General features: G+C 35.7%; 2 protein-coding genes across 6 annotated transcripts in view; one reads left to right on the forward strand and one right to left on the reverse strand.

The window, feature by feature from the left end:
• CACNA1C (calcium voltage-gated channel subunit alpha1 C) overlaps window positions 1-560 on the reverse strand; it is a 481,717-nt gene extending 481,157 nt beyond the window's left edge. For 2 of the 4 annotated variants that reach the window (XM_057428116.1, XM_057428113.1), the window contains exon 1: window positions 356-559. In XM_057428116.1, the coding sequence (XP_057284099.1) occupies window positions 356-485 (130 nt within the window). In that variant the 5' untranslated portion in view covers window positions 486-559. Of the gene's footprint in view, window positions 1-355 lie in introns of all 4 variants that reach the window. The other 2 variants (XM_057428119.1, XM_057428115.1) reach the window with 2 other exon arrangements.
• The window catches only part of DCP1B (decapping mRNA 1B), a 43,036-nt gene that overhangs the window by 9,035 nt on the left and 17,555 nt on the right, over window positions 1-16,446 (forward strand). The window contains exons 3-4 of one of the 2 annotated variants that reach the window (XM_057428124.1): window positions 12,787-12,853; window positions 15,029-15,164. In XM_057428124.1, coding sequence (XP_057284107.1) covers window positions 12,787-12,853; window positions 15,029-15,164 — 203 coding nt within the window. The remainder of the gene's footprint in view (window positions 1-12,786; window positions 12,854-15,028; window positions 15,165-16,446) is intronic. The other variant, XM_057428125.1, reaches the window with a different exon arrangement.

Here is a 16,446-nt window from a genome sequence, read left to right on the forward strand (position 1 = left end):
AAAAACCTCTTTTTCTTTCTTGTTCCTTATATCTACATACCTTTTTTTTTCTTTTCCCCTCTTGTATCAAAGTGAAGTGGGAAAGTGATGTTCATTGGATTCTCAAAAGAATATATTACCAAGAGAAGCCATCAATCTACTTAACTCCACAGGTTTGAGACTTATCTAAATCCTGTGGTAGTGGAATCACACACACAGCACTTAACAGTACATTATCCACGATTGTTACTATAAGTTATTAGTGTAGTTTCATATATTATACAGACTGTTGTATTTAAACAGTAACATTATAGTTATCCCAGCAGGTACATACCAATACAGTTTGTGTGCACACAACTGGGTAATGTTGTCTTACCTCCAGGCTTGATGTAGAAGCAGTTAAGCTGAGTTTCATGCACCAGCTTCCCCTTATACTTCGTTTCAGGTTCCCCTGGCTGGTGGCTGGGTAGCGGGTGGTACGCTTGTCGAACAAAGGCTTGAAACATTTTAAAATTCCAAGGAGAGCTGAAAGAGCTGAACCTGAGTGTATATTCTGTATGTAGTAAAGATAAATTCCTTTTGGTCAGTTGTTTCTTACTTCAGAGTTACTTTATAAAATTGCCTTGTTCAGAAGTTAAAACCTGACGCTTTCTTTAAAGTACTGATAACTTGGTCTTTTAATCTAGAGTCTATTTTCTAGCTCTCTGAAACCTCTGCAGTATCTTTTGCATTATTCTTCCTTTCCTTGCTCTTTGCTCCTAATCTTTTTCTTGTCCTCTGTGCCTTATGCTCAGTTGGAGCCTTCTCCTCCCCCTGTGGTTTTTCAGGAAAACTTGGATTGAGAAGTGAAGATAATGGGCGCCATCCACCCGTCAGCTCATCACCTCACCGAGCCATGACGATCTCTGGTTTCTGTATATCAGCACAGACTTCTCTGATAATATCCTCTTGTGTTTGAAAAAAATAGGTTTCTCTAGTAGGGGGTGGACTTCACTCCTGACATAGCCAGAAAACTTCTCATGGAATGTGAGCTTGCTCACTCACACTCTTTTATATGTGCGTATATATAAAAATATTTGTAACCTTCTCTCAAAACATGAAAGATAAATATGTGATCAAGTGTATCCCACAGCGCATATACAAGCTGCTCACTTCTGTCTAGTATTGATTTAATACAAGCTCTTGAGAGCCTCATCAGCTCTCTCTTCGTCAAAACAAGCCTTAAATCAGCAGTAAACAATACTTTTCAATTACAGGAGTTAAAAAGAAAGAAACCCTTCTCAAGTATAAGATAGCATACCCTTTAAAGGACAAGGAATGTGTTCTATACAGAAACACGGTGCAAGTGCTCCAGTGGAATTCCACTAAGACTGCAAATGCAGTGTTGGTTTTTTTTGTCGTAACTGGCATACAAACTTGTAACAGTATTGGGCTTAATATTTGCTGTCTGCTCTGCTCTAATGGTTGCAGCTGAAGCCCAGTTGTTGGTTTTGCAATGCTGAGCTTGCTTTAATAAATTTTAATGAAATGTGAAGTCTTCATATCATAGTGTATTGCTTAAAGTCAGTCTTAGAAAAAGTGGGTTTTACCTTCTAACTTCACTATTTTAGACTTAAATACTGCTAGGTCTGTTGCAGCCTGTTTCAGTAATCCTTTTGCATAGCAGAGGTATTATTTATATGAATAAAACCAGCCAGAGATCCTGTAGCCAGGGGGAAAAAAAAAAAAAGTAAGTGATGTAAGACACATACTTCAGGTCGGAAGTCAACAGTAAAGGGACTAGGAAGATTCTTCCTGTGAATCATCTGGTGCTGGTCATTGTCTTACACAGGATATGGACTTTCAGTTTGATGAGCTCCACCAATTCTATTGTCTTTGTCAAGCAAACTGCCTTCCTGTAAAATTTCAATATTATCTGCTTTGCAACATCAAGTATTAAATCTTCTACACAGGGATGTGTAGCATCTCTCAATGAAAAGGTTAATGAAATCTCATAGTAATTAGAAAAGGAGAGAAATAACATTGGATATTTATATAAGGTATCATGTGCCTTCCTGCAGTTCTTTACTGGTTTTTTGTTTTTTTTTTTGGTGTTGTCATCTCTCTTCCAGTTTTGTTCTGGTTTCTGTCACGTGAATATTTTGTACATCCTTTGTCTCAAACAGAAAACAGAGGTTAAGATTTGCCCTGAGAGAGTTAAACGCTGAAGGAGGGGACAGACTGAAGAAACAGAAGATGATTACTGATATGTTTTATTCCTAAAGGATTTTGCATGAACTAGTAAAGTACTGCTGACTTCTGAAGCAAAATGAAATATGCACTTTTACTTTTTGTATTAAAATAATACAATTATTGTAATGAAAATGACCCAATGCAAAATTTCAAATTTTTATTTAATTTACATGTATCTCTGTTCTGTATTCAGGGATTCAGAACTGTGGGGTATCTCCCAGTGCTGCTATTATGAAATATCTAGCAGCTAATATAAAATGAGTTTGGTAAATGTTGGGATTTTTTTCTGTTGGATTACAGGTTTAAAACAAGGAAATGCTTGCCGCTTAAATAGCATTTTCTTGGTGACAGACTTGATCTCAGGTATACTTTCTTTTTTTCCCTCTATACGTATACTCTCATGGAATGTCTGGTTTACAAGAAGGCAAAAAAGTCAGTAAGCTGCTGATTTTTATAGTAATCTGAAGACTAACTCCAGTAGTTAAAATTTTAAGATATATACCAACATGTTAAAAAATAATTACAGCAATCAAAAGAAAAAAGCATTAAGGTAGCTCAAAGAGGTTGTATTTGTATCTTCATGAAAGAAATTACAAAGTTGCAACTTTGGCAAGAAAAACAAGGGTCATAAAGTATTAATAAAAATGTATAAAATATGTTTTAAGACTAAATGTAATTACCATTCAGTTTTCAAGCATGTGAAAATGCAGTGGCCATATGTGAATGATAAAGGGTCCAAGTGTAGCCAGCTACTGAGATTTAGCTTGTGAGCGCAGCATGAACCTACCCACAACTGGAGTAAACCTATTACTGTTTGCCTGTAATTATGCGGGAACAGTGGAGGTCACCTCTGTAAATGTGAATTTGTATTGTATCATTAAAAATTGTACATCAGAATTTCAAAAGGCAGCTCTACAGATAAGCAGGTGGTGTTGAAGGCAATGTAACAGCTGACTATAAGAGAAGGAAAAGCTACAGAGTAGTAGAGAAGAACTTTTTAATGTGTTGTCTTTGACATGTTGACAGGCTGTGGCAAATCAGTAAAAGCAAAACATAAGATATGCTGTAAATATGAAATTAAACATTTGAAATTTCAGGAGGAGTAGTTGACTTTGCCTATTTCTATGTGGATATTTTTATTCTTTTTCTGGCAATTTCAGACATAGAGATGTTTTAGAGAAAATTAAGAAATTGCCTGCCTCTCAAATGATGGTGTGTACAGAGCTTACAAATGGAAAAATACAAAGTTGATTTTTTAAAATTCTGTTAATCTTACGGAATTACTTAGCTATTACTTGTTACAAGAACAAGTATATATATACAAACGGCTTAGACTTTCAAGAACTCAGTCCAGATCTGCAAATATATTTCCATTACTTAGGATCTGAAGGTATGCAGTGAAGAAATAAAAGATGAGATCACAACAGTCAGAATTAGAAACATCATCTATAAAGTTGCTTATTTTCCTTTTTGAAGCCCTCTTTGAAGTCATTCATAATTTTGAGGGAATTAAACCATTTGGGATGACAGGTCTTCAGAGTGATTATAGTAAAAAAAATTGTGTTTCAGGAATAAATAAAATATCATTCTATTAAATACCTATTTGAGGTTTAGATATTCTTCCTTCTTTTTTTCCTTCTATTCTATTGTCATGGTTTAACCCCAGCTGTCAACTAAGTACCAAGCAGCCACTCATTCACTCTCCTACCTACTCCCCAGTGGAATAGGAAGGAGAATTGGGAAAAATGTAGATACCTGTAGATACCTTGAGACAAGAACAGTTTAATTATTAAAGTACAATGTAATACTAATACTACTACAGTACAATTGCTCATGACCCATGGCCCAGCCCTCCCCAGGCAGTGATTGGTCCCTCCCAGCCAACTCCTTGCAATCTATATACTGGGCATGATGACGTGATGTGGTATGGAATATCCCTTTGGCTAGTTCAGGTCAGCTGCTCTGGCTATGCTGTCCCACCCCAGGTTCTTGTGCCCCTCCTCACTGGCAGAACACGGGAAGTCTGGAAGTCCTTGACTTAGGGCAAGCACTACTTAGCAACAACTAAAACATTGGTGTCTTATCAGTATTATTCTCAGACTAAAGCCAAAACACAGCACTGTACCAGCTGCTAGGAAGAAAATTAAATATCCCAGCTGAAGTCAGGACATCCATTTTACTGAAAAATCAGTAGAGTTTGGAAAATAATTTGAACTTGATTACAGCTCTGGAATTAAGAGATGTACTTGGGCCTTTGCTGGGTATCTCAGAGATGCGTTTTAAAAATCATTGGGAAGATATTCTTAGATTTGACTAAATTATAAATAAAAACCATGATGTTCAAATCTGATGAGTCCTTTACTAACCATGTGTGTCACCTACAGTAGAACAGATTTTATTCTTACAGGTGTAAAAACCCAGATACTCATCAAAAGCTGTAACAGAAGTCGCAAGAAACATAACAGAAGCTGCTGCTTTTCTTAACCTAGTGGAAGGCAGGATGGAAATAAAGGGGCTGGAAATTGAGAAGGTGAAGGCAGCTCTCCTTCCTATTCTTTCAAGGCAGTGTTGTCCCCTTCTTGACTGAGGGGAGTTCTCATTGATTTTAGCTAGTTGGTACAATGTGATGTGCAGAATCAAGCAGAGTGTGGTTTCTGGTTTAACCTCTTCCACTGTTGATAGTGTTAAGCTTATGTAAGCTTTTCTGCTAACAGAAGTTACGAATATATATTGAGCCAGATTTGTGTAATGGCATTTTTGTAATATGTTTGATGATTCCTGTAAATCAGGGCCTGGCTTCATTTCAGTGCATTGAATATATGTTTTATGGGTTGCTGTAGAAAGTTAGCAAAGAATATAGAGTAAGGTAACACAGGTGATAGTTTCAGATGCTGGAGAGTTGTGTGTCTTTTCCACTGAGATATTCTCAGATGCAATTTCTTTCATAGGAAGAGTGCTACTGTTGACTCAAGATATTTGGATTTGATTTGTAGCCTTACTGCAGACTTCTTCACTTACCTTTCTAATGTCATTGTCTATCATTTTTTAATATATTTTTCTTTCACCCAGCATTTGTTTTTTTTAATACCTCTTCTCTTGGCTTTTACGCTCCTTGAGTGAGACTGTTTAATCATTTCTGTTATAAAAGGCAGCGGAACTCCAGTCTGACGTGGACATTTCAGAAGTCTATTGTGAAATAGTGATGCGAACCACTTGTTATTTAAGAACAACTTAGAAATAATAACATTAAAGGATTTATTAAGAACAACTTGTTATTTTAGAAATCAATAGTCTAGCATCTACAGACTTCCTGCCTTAATTTCAGTGTTATGCATCATCATGGTTTAAAAATTATTTGGAACTGATGATGCAACGTCAGGCGATGTGACTGGAAAACCAGTGGTGGGCGGGGGGAAAATAAATGCACTAAAAGCCAGATGGATCATAACATAGATGCTATTCCTGTGTCGTGACTAAAAATTTCTTGTAGCATCAACAGAATGCAATTTTAAAGGAAATCTGTAAAATTCAGTTTGCCTTTGGGATCTTTTCCAAAAACTAAAGAACCTGCTGATGGACTCTTACATCTGCTGAGCTTTATGGAAATAAATGGATCAATGGGCTTTAAACTTCCCTACAGTATATGTTGGCTTTGAGGCTCTTTAAGGGGCATTCCAGTGAGGCAATCTTGTTTATGTCTGCTACAGAATTGACTTTTTTTCATAAAGAATTTCTGATAAATTTTGATTAAAAATCTGCCTGAAGTCAGGCTATCACAGTAGAGCCACAGACATGATTTAATAAACAATCCACCATCTCCGAGTTGTCCCTTTTTTGCCTCATGAAATCAAGTATTTGCTGAGTCTATCTGGAAGTCTGTAACACAACTGTCATGACTGGTAGAAGATTGCAGGGATATTTCAGGGTCCATCCTAGCAACAAAAAAAAATGTTTCTTGTGGTGATTTTTAAGGCATAGTTCCAGGCACAATTAAACAGATGATGGTGGGGAACTTTCTCTTGACTTTCGGAAGTGTTGCCAATCATTGCACACTGTCAAAACATATGCTTTTGGGGAAAAAGGGTTTTGAGGGGCTTTAGCATTTTATTGGGGGTTTTGTTGTTGTACATTTTCTTGTTTGTTTGGGTTTTTTTGTTGTTGTTGTTGTTTTTTTTTTAAGAAAGCTGCTTATATAGTTCCCTCCTCACTTAGATTTGACTGGTCAAGCTGAAAACCAGCTTTTTTCACTCTCCATGTATGATCATCAGTTTGCATTAAGATGCAAAGGATTCTTTTCCCTTTAATAGCTGGCTTTTTTCCTGATTGATCATAGAATCATAGAATGGTTTGTCATATGTAATGTTTTAAACATTTGAAATAATGGAAATACAAAGTTATCCTTTTCCCTGTCTATATTAAAAGTTCCCTAAGTAAGTAGGTCAGGAGCCTTGTCAATTTTTAAATGAAAGAACTAAATGTTTGATTATTTAAATTGTTGGGCAGCTTTTTAGGAATTTAAGTTAAGATTATATCAAAATACAGCTTTTTGTTGCTCTAAAAACTCTTGCCTTGCTTCATTTTCTTTACATTTTATTGTGGTGTGCCTGAGACATCATAAAAAATTGGTTCCTCTTTGAGAACTTCCAGAAATAACAAGATACATCTAAGCTGAATTTCCATTATTTAAAAACAAATGAGTTTTATATGTAATTTGTATTGTACTGCTTTACACAATGTAGAGAAGCAAGAGACCTAAAAATTCCAGTACTGTTGATGAGCCACATCACTATCAATATGGTGGTATAATAGGAAATTTAGTATTCTTCTAGTGGTTTGTTTTTAAATATCTTAATAGCTAAGCAAAATGTTGTGTTTGAAAGAAGTTTGAGGCTGTAAAGAACTAAAATAACTTTAAGACTCCTAACTAGCAAAATCCAAAATTAAGGCTGCTTGTGCAATCTCTCTTTTTTGCTTATGAAATTTTAAATTATGTTATCATTGTCTTTTGTAATAAGGGCTTTGCTTCAGTTATCAAATAGTCTGAATGGCATTCATGTAAAGAGCAGCCACTCAGCATGTCTGTTTTTTCATCACTAGTGATATGTGGCACTGTTGCTTTGTTATATGACACTGAAGTTCTGTGCTAGGGACAGAACTGTTAATTGCTTTTTTTCTTGTTGTTTTCTGTGATACTAATCAGTATAATAACTAATAAATAATGAATAAGCTGAACTGTTGTACCTTGCTCAGTGTAGAAGTATTATTCTTCCCATTTTACAAATTGGGATTCTAGGGCAGAGTAGTTACAATTGCAGAGATCAATTAAATGTAGGATGTCTGCTGACATTAATTACTCTTTCCAACATCATTCATATGTTCAAACCCACTTCAAATGGACTTCAGTTGTGATTTTAAGTAGCTGGTGTTTTTGCAGGTTATGCATTCAAATCTTAGACTGAGGTTCAGGGCCTCAAATCTAACACTGGGAAATATAGCATATGCAGTCAGTGGCAGTCACTTAATATGACATTTCACAACTTATGTTATCATTGTATAATATCTCTGAGGCAGTGTCAGAGATGGAATTCAGCTTGCCAAGATAGTGTGCAGCTGCCTTTGCTGCAGGATTTTTATATCGTCTTTCCTTTGTTGTACTCCTCTCTTGCTTTACACAGTAGAGTAGGACGTAAACCATCCACAGGCAAGTCTCCTTTACTACTGGAGCTGAGCAAAGGGGAAGGAACATCATGTGCCTGTATCGTAATTGTAAAGATGGTATCAGGGACAAAGGGATTGCATGTGCGCTGGAGCAGAAGAACACAGAATCAACGTGGCATGCTTGGATTCATGTTTTAAGTTAAGAACTTGTAGATGAAAAATTATCATTGTGAATATAACCTACTTGGGTTCTTTTTTCAGTAGGTCCTGCAAAATGGAAGTTGCAATATTCTAAAAGTGCTAGGAAAAGAAATGAAAGCATTGATAGTTTGCTGAATAGTCAAAAATTACAGCAGAGAGAAAAGATGACCAACGTAAAGGTTTCTGGCTACCTCATAAGATGTGTGTAGAGAAACTGCTGTTTAATATAGCCAAGTGTGGATATACATATTCAGGAGCAGGAGTCTAGGCTTCTTAGTTCCTTAAGAAGCTTGATATCAAGAATAAAACATTAAAATTAAAGAATAATTTTATTTATTTGTTTATTTTTAGTACCAGTGAGTGTAAAAGAGTATCTAGGTACAGAGAGTCTCTAGTCAGTAGTTATGATATTGTTGCATTTATTTTTACTGTGGTTAAATACTGTAGGCAGTCTGTGGAGCAATAGCTTTAAAATAATGTGCTACAGGTAATTTGGTAATGGAAAGACTTTGATAATGGAAATGTCTATCCAAAAGACAAAAATCTAATAGCTGGAAGTTGAAGCTAGACAAATGAAGAGTAAAATAAATAATCCTAGAGAAAGGCCTTCCCTTTTAATAGGATACTTAATGTGAATTATGAAAGTTGATGAATTCTTCATCATCATAATAAATAAAAGTTTCAGATTTTGAGAGGTTAGAAATTGTCATAATTCTGGTAGATAGCAGCTGTCAGCTTCTGCTTATAAATAGTATCGAGTGCTCTAGTGTTTGTGAGGACAGGAGAAATCTGTAGCCAAAAAAATGAAAATTGTAAGGCAGAAGCTGTCGAATTGGCTCTGAAGTAATGATTTAAAACTTAGTGTACTTCCTTAAATTCAGTCACTGAGCTATAGTAAAAGAGCTTCACAGATTTTGTTAAATTTTCATTTTTTATTTATTAGTAACAGACCTTTTTTCAAATTCTAAACGTTCTAAAGACTGATATCCCTTAATGTTAGGTTACTTAAGTAATTTATTTAGCTTATTCCCCTTCAATATTAATTGTATCATGTTGATTTGTTAGCTGCATTATATCTGTCTAGTTTTGTGTAATCTTGTTAACATCATAACTTTGGTGCCCCCCCTTTTTTTTTTCCTTTACTGTGATTGATTCATTACTAAATCTCATTTCGTTTAGTGAATGACTTTGGAGCTATTGAAAGTGTATGAATAGCTGTGTACCATCTTCTCGGTATAAATGTAGCTTTCCTTATTGGGCTTTTGTTAGCTGCTTTTTATGTAACTGGTTCACTTGGTTAGCAGAAGATACTTGACTTTGATTTGTTTTTCCTTCTGTTTTTTCTTACAATAATCTCTTCTTGAATAACTGTATAGCTAAAGCTGGGCCTAAAAGTGAGTTAATATTTCCTCTTTTGTGCAGCAGCAGAAGTACTTGCTTTGTGCATCTGCTGTATAGTGATTCAGTTGTGCCTCCGCTGAATCATGATTCATTTTTAACATGTGAACATTTTAGTGAAATTACCACCCTACAGATGATACTTAGATCAGGATTTCCTTTTTGTCAAACAGTCTGATAGAGATGGAAGGCTGATAAAAGTGATCTGTTTAGATTTGATTGTGATAAGACATGCAGTGTTTTCATGCTGGTGAAATCTTGTAGTGAAATCTGTACTGTATGTCTGTGTAGTTTTTATTAGTGGAGAGCATGCCAGGTTCCTAGCTTGCCAGTTACAGTTTATAGTCATCTGAAGTTCTTTTGCTGGTCCTGGGGTCTTATGTATTGTCATACACATAATTTTTTTTTTTATTTGCCATTTTGTGTTCATCATTAATCAAGACTATGGCTATTAATACCCATTTTTGCTACTACTACTTTACTACCCCATTTTACTACTACTATTTACAATTTTGTTTCTTAAATGTAGATTATAGCAGACTATACTACTGCAGTGTGAATTTATGCCGTAGTTCTTGAGGTGATAAACATCCAACATGAAAACATATGCTAGTGTACTTTGGATATGTGGTTATTTCAGATTTGCATCACGTTACTGCCTTCTCACTGGTACCTTGTTCTCCAATGCATGAAGGAGCTTGGGGTACATTGTGATTATTTCTCAGTGTATTTGGAAGCATTCATCTGTTCTGGACAGATGGGAGAAGTGTGGAAGGAAGAAGAGGAGGACTGTCCACTTCTGACAGATTTCATTACTGAATGGGTGAGCTGTAAGTGCAGAGGATATTGGGTTTTGGTCTTAGCTTGCTTTTAGCTGTGCTTCCTAGGCTGGTTGAAAGTACAGTTTAACTGAGGTGAGAAAGCAAGAGTGGGTAGATGGTTTGAAGCTCAGTTAACATCTAGGCTAAAGGTCTCTGGATCTGTAGTACCATAACTTAAAGCTTTAGATAAGAAGCTTTGGTGTATTGTGGTGTATTGTTGAGTGATGTTCTGGTGGGACAAGCAGTAATTAGTGTCCTTGTTCCATGATCTGAAATGGGTGTGCATTTGTTTGAATTGTATTTCAGAATATTAGCTGTAGTGCTGTAAAAGCTGAAATGATGTTTTACAATGTTAATCAGACAGTTGTGTTTGTCACTGAGTTGAGGTGAACTAGCTTGCTCCTGCTGTTGATTCGTCTTTCAGCTTCTAATAGCCAGAAGCACTGCAGTTATTTTCATAGGACTGTCAGTTTTCAAATTTATTAGGTATTCATAAATAGTCTATGACATGTTTGATCAATTGGCCAAAAGGTGAAGCTGTTCAACCCATCTTGCATATTGGTGGTGCCACCAGCTGTGGCACGCATTAAAAAAAGAAAGAGAAGATGGAGCAGATGGCCAGAGTTTCATCAGTATTTTTCTGCACTGGAGATTCTTTTATAACAAAGAAGAACCTTGACTAAAACAAATTTGACTTGCCTGGGCTTTTTGGTCTGCTTGCTGTGTTGTTGCATTGAAGAATACAGAGTTACGGTTTTCAAATATGTTCCGTCACAAAGATGTGTAGTTTTGCGTAATAGGTTGGTGCTTTGGAACCTTGTGAATCATTCATATACTTCTGTGCAGGTTTGCAGTTTATTATTGGATGCTTACTGGAATGTGCTAGAATATTAATGTCTAATATAAATGCATGTTTTAATCTGTCTCTGTTACAAAACTGATACTCTGCAGTTCAGATCAGCTCTTTACGTTGCGCATTTATAGACTCACTGTTGCATATTATGTTGCTCAACTTCTTTTAGGTCAATAATAGAAATCATCACACTTTTCAAAAGTTAATCATAAAAGGACTGTACATATTTTAGAAGGTTTTTTTTTTATATGTCTGCAGGTTAGCCTTTGGTTTGTGGATTTTTTAGGCTTTTCACCAGTATGCTGTATTAAATAGCTGAAGCATTTTTAGCTGTATAGAAGATAACAGACAGCTGAGAACTTGAGAGGGAATGGCGATAAGTATTACATTTGTATCTTACAAACAGCTGTACATTTGTTTTCTTTCCAAACATCAACAAAGCAAACTTATACTTCATATGCCATGGTTTTGGTTCTGTGGAATTGAAGAAGCGATTGCTTTTCGATTCTGCTAATATAAGGAAATACTACATGATCAGGATCAGTGCTGCAATTGTTTTTAAGCAGGTGCTTATGGCCCTTTAACATCAAACATAGTAGGGGCTGGATTTTAAGACATACTAGCAATTGACGTTTCTGAGTCAGGTGAAGGTAAAACTGTTGCCTGCAGTGTGATAGGAAGGGAAAGGGGAAAGAAATGTGGCAGCTCTGTGTTAGCTACCATGTCATGTAAAGGGAACATGAATGTTACACAAGGTGATAAAGAGGGGAAAATCCATGTTAACCTTTTAAGTGCTTCTCCCTTCCTCTTCACAAAGCAGATTTGTGCCTGAGGTTAAAACTAGGGCGGTTACCCTGACAAATGTGGACAAGTTGTTTTGAGATTGTGTTGTAGATTTATTCCCAGGCTATCTTACCAGAGCTATGTAACGTGGTTGAGAGCGGAAAAAAGCTCCCTCTTTATGATGATTGCGGAACCTGCACTAACTGCAGTTCCATCATGGCTGTTACCATAATGATGGTTTCGTTAGCAGTGTGTACATCTGAGAATCTTGAACTACTAGTAAATTTAAATCTGTCATGGCTGGGCAAAGCTGCAGGGGCTTACTTTAGTGGAGGTCTGAACTTAAGATACAGAATTTCTATACTGGGCTTGGCTACAGATAATTACTTCTTTGGTGGTGAAAATAATGAGCAACATTACAGGAAATTTACAGGGAGTTCATACTATAATAACTTGGATGGTATATAAGATAGATCTGAACATTGTTGAAAACTAAATCAGATCTTGCTTGCTTACATGTGGTGCAACACTACCTGCGCTATACTAGCCACTGAAATCTAAAAGATATGACAACTGAAAAAAAAAGAGAGAACAAAAGGATTCAAAGGAAAAAACCCTCAAGTTTAGTGTTCTAAAGAAATACCTCTGCCTTAACTGAAGGTTCAACAGCCTGTAATTTGCATCCTTAGAGATATGCCCTTGATCTGTTTTTGAATTTGGAGGATCTGAGGTGTCATGTTTATAGATGGGGAAAGCATAAATAAATTTAAAAATTCCTTTACAGGTCACTTTTAAATGTCTACCAGGTAGAATTGCTGTTTGAGAAAATGCTCATAGTTTGTGTTTGATGTGCATTTACAGTGTCCATATATGGGATTTGGTTTTATGATAAGGAAGAATGCCAAAGAATTGCAGAGCTCATGAAAAAGTAAGTGATGGGTAAACAAGACTTCTTGTGCTTTTTTTATGTATGTATTTCTGTACATACATGCACATTATATTGCTAGGATGGTCAGACTTTTCTATTTTAAAGTTGTATGTATAGAATTTGTTGCAAATAATGTTGTCACACCTGCATTTTGTATAAACAGAAATAAGTTGGTATATTACAATACTATTTCATCGTTTGCTGTGCTGCTTTCCAGCTATATCAGAGTGTAACAGTTCATCTGATTTATTTCCTGATGACTCAGAGATATGTTTTGAAGAACTGTATTCTTTGGGGGTTTGATGTATTTTTTGTGTTTGGGGAGGTTTTCTTTTTAATGTTGCTGTTATCTTTTTTTTTTTTTGGTATATCAGTGAAAATGTGGGCTACCATGAAGGTGTGAAGTAAATAATACAGTTCTGTGGGGTTTATCCTGTTTACACATCATGATTGGATTCCTTATTTTGTAGGAATATGTACAAAATTCACTTTTTTTTTTTTTAATATAAAGCAAGACTTTAATTGGCTTTGAATTCATTACTTTTATGTACCTAACATTATTTTCTACATGTTATATAATATCTAATTTTGCAGTCAAGTCAGAGATTAAAATTTCAAACAGAACTGTATTCTCAGATGTATTTTAATCTAACAAGATCATGGATATTTTTTTCACTCTCACTGCTTTCTTCATGTGTCTGGGACAGAATGGGCTCATTCTTCTGCTCTGCCCTCTAGTTGGCCTAATGATGGGCTTGTTTGCAATGATCCTTTTTTTTTTTATTACTATATTCTGCAGTTTCTTGTGTTTGGAGGAGGAAGGAACTGAAGTCTTCTTACAGATTTTATCCATATATGCAATCTAATTTTTTTAGAGCTATAATATAGAGGATATAGTAAAGGGGCCCAACAGGCAGAGATTGGATATACTGGTTGCCTGCATTATATAGGGTTGGACATATCATCGTCTCACAGTTCTTTTAAGTGACAGGAGGAGGGATGACGTAAAGTCAGGTTTTTGTCATCCCAAGAAAAGCCATAGGAGGTAGACGCAGTCAAACTGACAGCATTGGGTACTAACAAGAGTGCAGTGTAAAGTCACTGTCAGACCTGTGAATCTGTCCTTTTCAAGTTATCTATCTGTCCCAGTCTAACAGCTTCTCTAGACAAAAGCATGCTGAGGAAGTGACATCAACTTTGATTGCTAAAGTTACCAAGTGCCCAAAAGCCCATTTACGTACCCTGCAATACAAGTCCAAACAAGGTTCATCCTCACACATCTCAATCCATAGCAAAGTGCTTTAACTCTTTTACCACTATGTTCCGGAGAGGATTTGTTATAAAATGCTGTATGGGAAGATAGTCATGTTTCCTCCATATCTCTTTTTAAAATAATACCTGCTGCTTTTAATTTTGCAGTGACAAAACTTTGTGAAACACAGACTGTGACAATGACGGAGGTTGTTTAGGGGGTTTTGTTGCTTTTGCTGAATATCCTACAGCAATAAAATGTGTCAGTTTTGACCCAGGAAATAATTGATGGGGATGAATTCATGAAAATAAGCAATGAACCTTAAGAAACCCGGTTTTTGACAGCTCATTTTAGTTAACTAGCTCAAGTTTCAGTTGGTGGTGATTAGGTACTCTCAAACTGGTAATTTACTACAATAAAAACTAGTTTTCAGAGGATTCCTGCAATTGTAAACCATGTGTAGTCGTTTATAATAGCTGTGTTTCATATAGATAAAAAATACCCTGTCGCTTAGCCAATTGGCTGTGTGTTTTAATTCTCAGCATTCTACAATAATAATAAAACAGCTGGGGCAGGAAATTGGTTATTTGCTAGTACTTAATGACTGATTTGTGTGTGTTTGCAATCCTCCACCACCAGCAGAACTGAATAACACTCTAAATTCCCCGCTCTTTCTGGGTATAGAAATTAAGACTGAGTTATGGAAATTTTAGTCTATGGCCTACTGTATTCAAGATTGGAGAAAAAGAATCTCATGCCTGGCCAAACTGTGTTTTAATATAGATCTTTTAATAGAGATTTCTTATACATTTAAATATAGATGGGGTAAAAATAGTTTTCATCAATAAAGTAGTTGTGGTTAAACTCTTTATATTTTATCTGGTTTGTGTCTTGTATATTCTCCTCTCACCTCCAACTTTCAGCTTAACTCAACAGGAACAATTCAAAGCAAAGCAGGGCATGGGAACAGGAGCGTCCCCAATGATTGTGAATTCTGCTAATAACAAAGAAGTGGATATCTTACGAATGCTTACCAAGGCCAAAGATGAGTATACGAAGGTGAGGCTTGCTGTCTACAAAAGAGGACATTTCTTTTTTGCGATACGGTGATGCCAGCTTACTCACATTACAATTTAAAACCTAAAAAGGATTGGGTTTGGTTTTGTTTAAATAGTTTTACTCAATGTGAAACTGATTTCGACAGTGTACTCTCTCATTTTGTGTAAAAGTGGCTGATAGAAAAGTTTTGTCAGAATTTTCTAAAGATTCAAAAGAAAAGAATGCTGTCAATAAAATCCTCTGAAAGGAGAACACATATATGGTTGCTTATTTGTTGAATGCTGGGGGGTAATAGGAAGTGTAAATCAGCTTTTATTTTGACCCTTGGAGCTCCTGTGCTTATTGCTTATTGAGTAGCACCTAGAAGTTTTGTCCTTCTTGTGGGTGAAGTATTCAAACCTGCTAGTAGCTTCTGTGGTTTGTACAAATAGCTTCCTTCAGAGAAGGCCTTTTAACAGTGAAGTTACTGCTTTTAATTGTGGTTGCTAGCTACTTTCAAATACTAATAGAAGGCAATTAAAAGGTTGAAATGTAGTGTAATTTCAGCCCATGTGCTGCTTTGGTCTTCTGAGGCTTCTAAATAAAGAAGTAACTAATGGACTAATAATATTCTCTATTATTGAGCAATCAAAAACGTTTTACTTTGGGGAATAAACATTAGGAATTTTAACTATTCATATATATGCTGCAAATTGTTACAGAGCCTGCAGGTTCCTACTGCCGTTTCCTGTATTTCATGTTTTGTCATTCAATAATAAAACTCATAAGTGTTATTGAATCTAGAAGTATATCTTAAACATAGCAATTTGAAGAGAGGAAAAGTTATTTTTCTGAAATGCAGCTACTAATAAGATCCTCAGAAAGACAATAGTAAACTATTTCAGTTATGTTGAAATGTAGCCCTTTTTATTGTAGAATAGGTTCTCTTGAAGCTTAGGACCTTTGTATTTTCTGTAATAAGGATTTAATATAGTGTTGTGGATTTTTTTTAAGAGTGTAGCTAACTTTGAGGGGTATATCTTATTCCTAAATTAAGTTACACATTTAAAGCTTACATGTAAAATAAAACACATAGCCTCCCACCTCCTTTTTTATTAATGGAACTTTCAGTTCTTAAACCACTAAAATATTTTAAAAAAAAATGTCTTACACTTGCCTTCTTTTGATCTCTGGTAAGAAGAAGTGGTATTAGCTGGCCTCAAAATGATTGATAGCTGGGGAGATAAAGAGCTGAAGAGCTGCTAGGATACAGAATGAAGCATGACAAAATGTGTTTCTCTTT

Source organism: Pezoporus wallicus, unplaced genomic scaffold (assembly GCF_028554395.1).
Source record: "Pezoporus wallicus isolate ANWC-B61680 ecotype Strahan unplaced genomic scaffold, APGP_CSIRO_Pwel_v1 contig_2908, whole genome shotgun sequence".
Lineage (NCBI taxonomy): Eukaryota > Metazoa > Chordata > Aves > Psittaciformes > Psittacidae > Pezoporus > Pezoporus wallicus.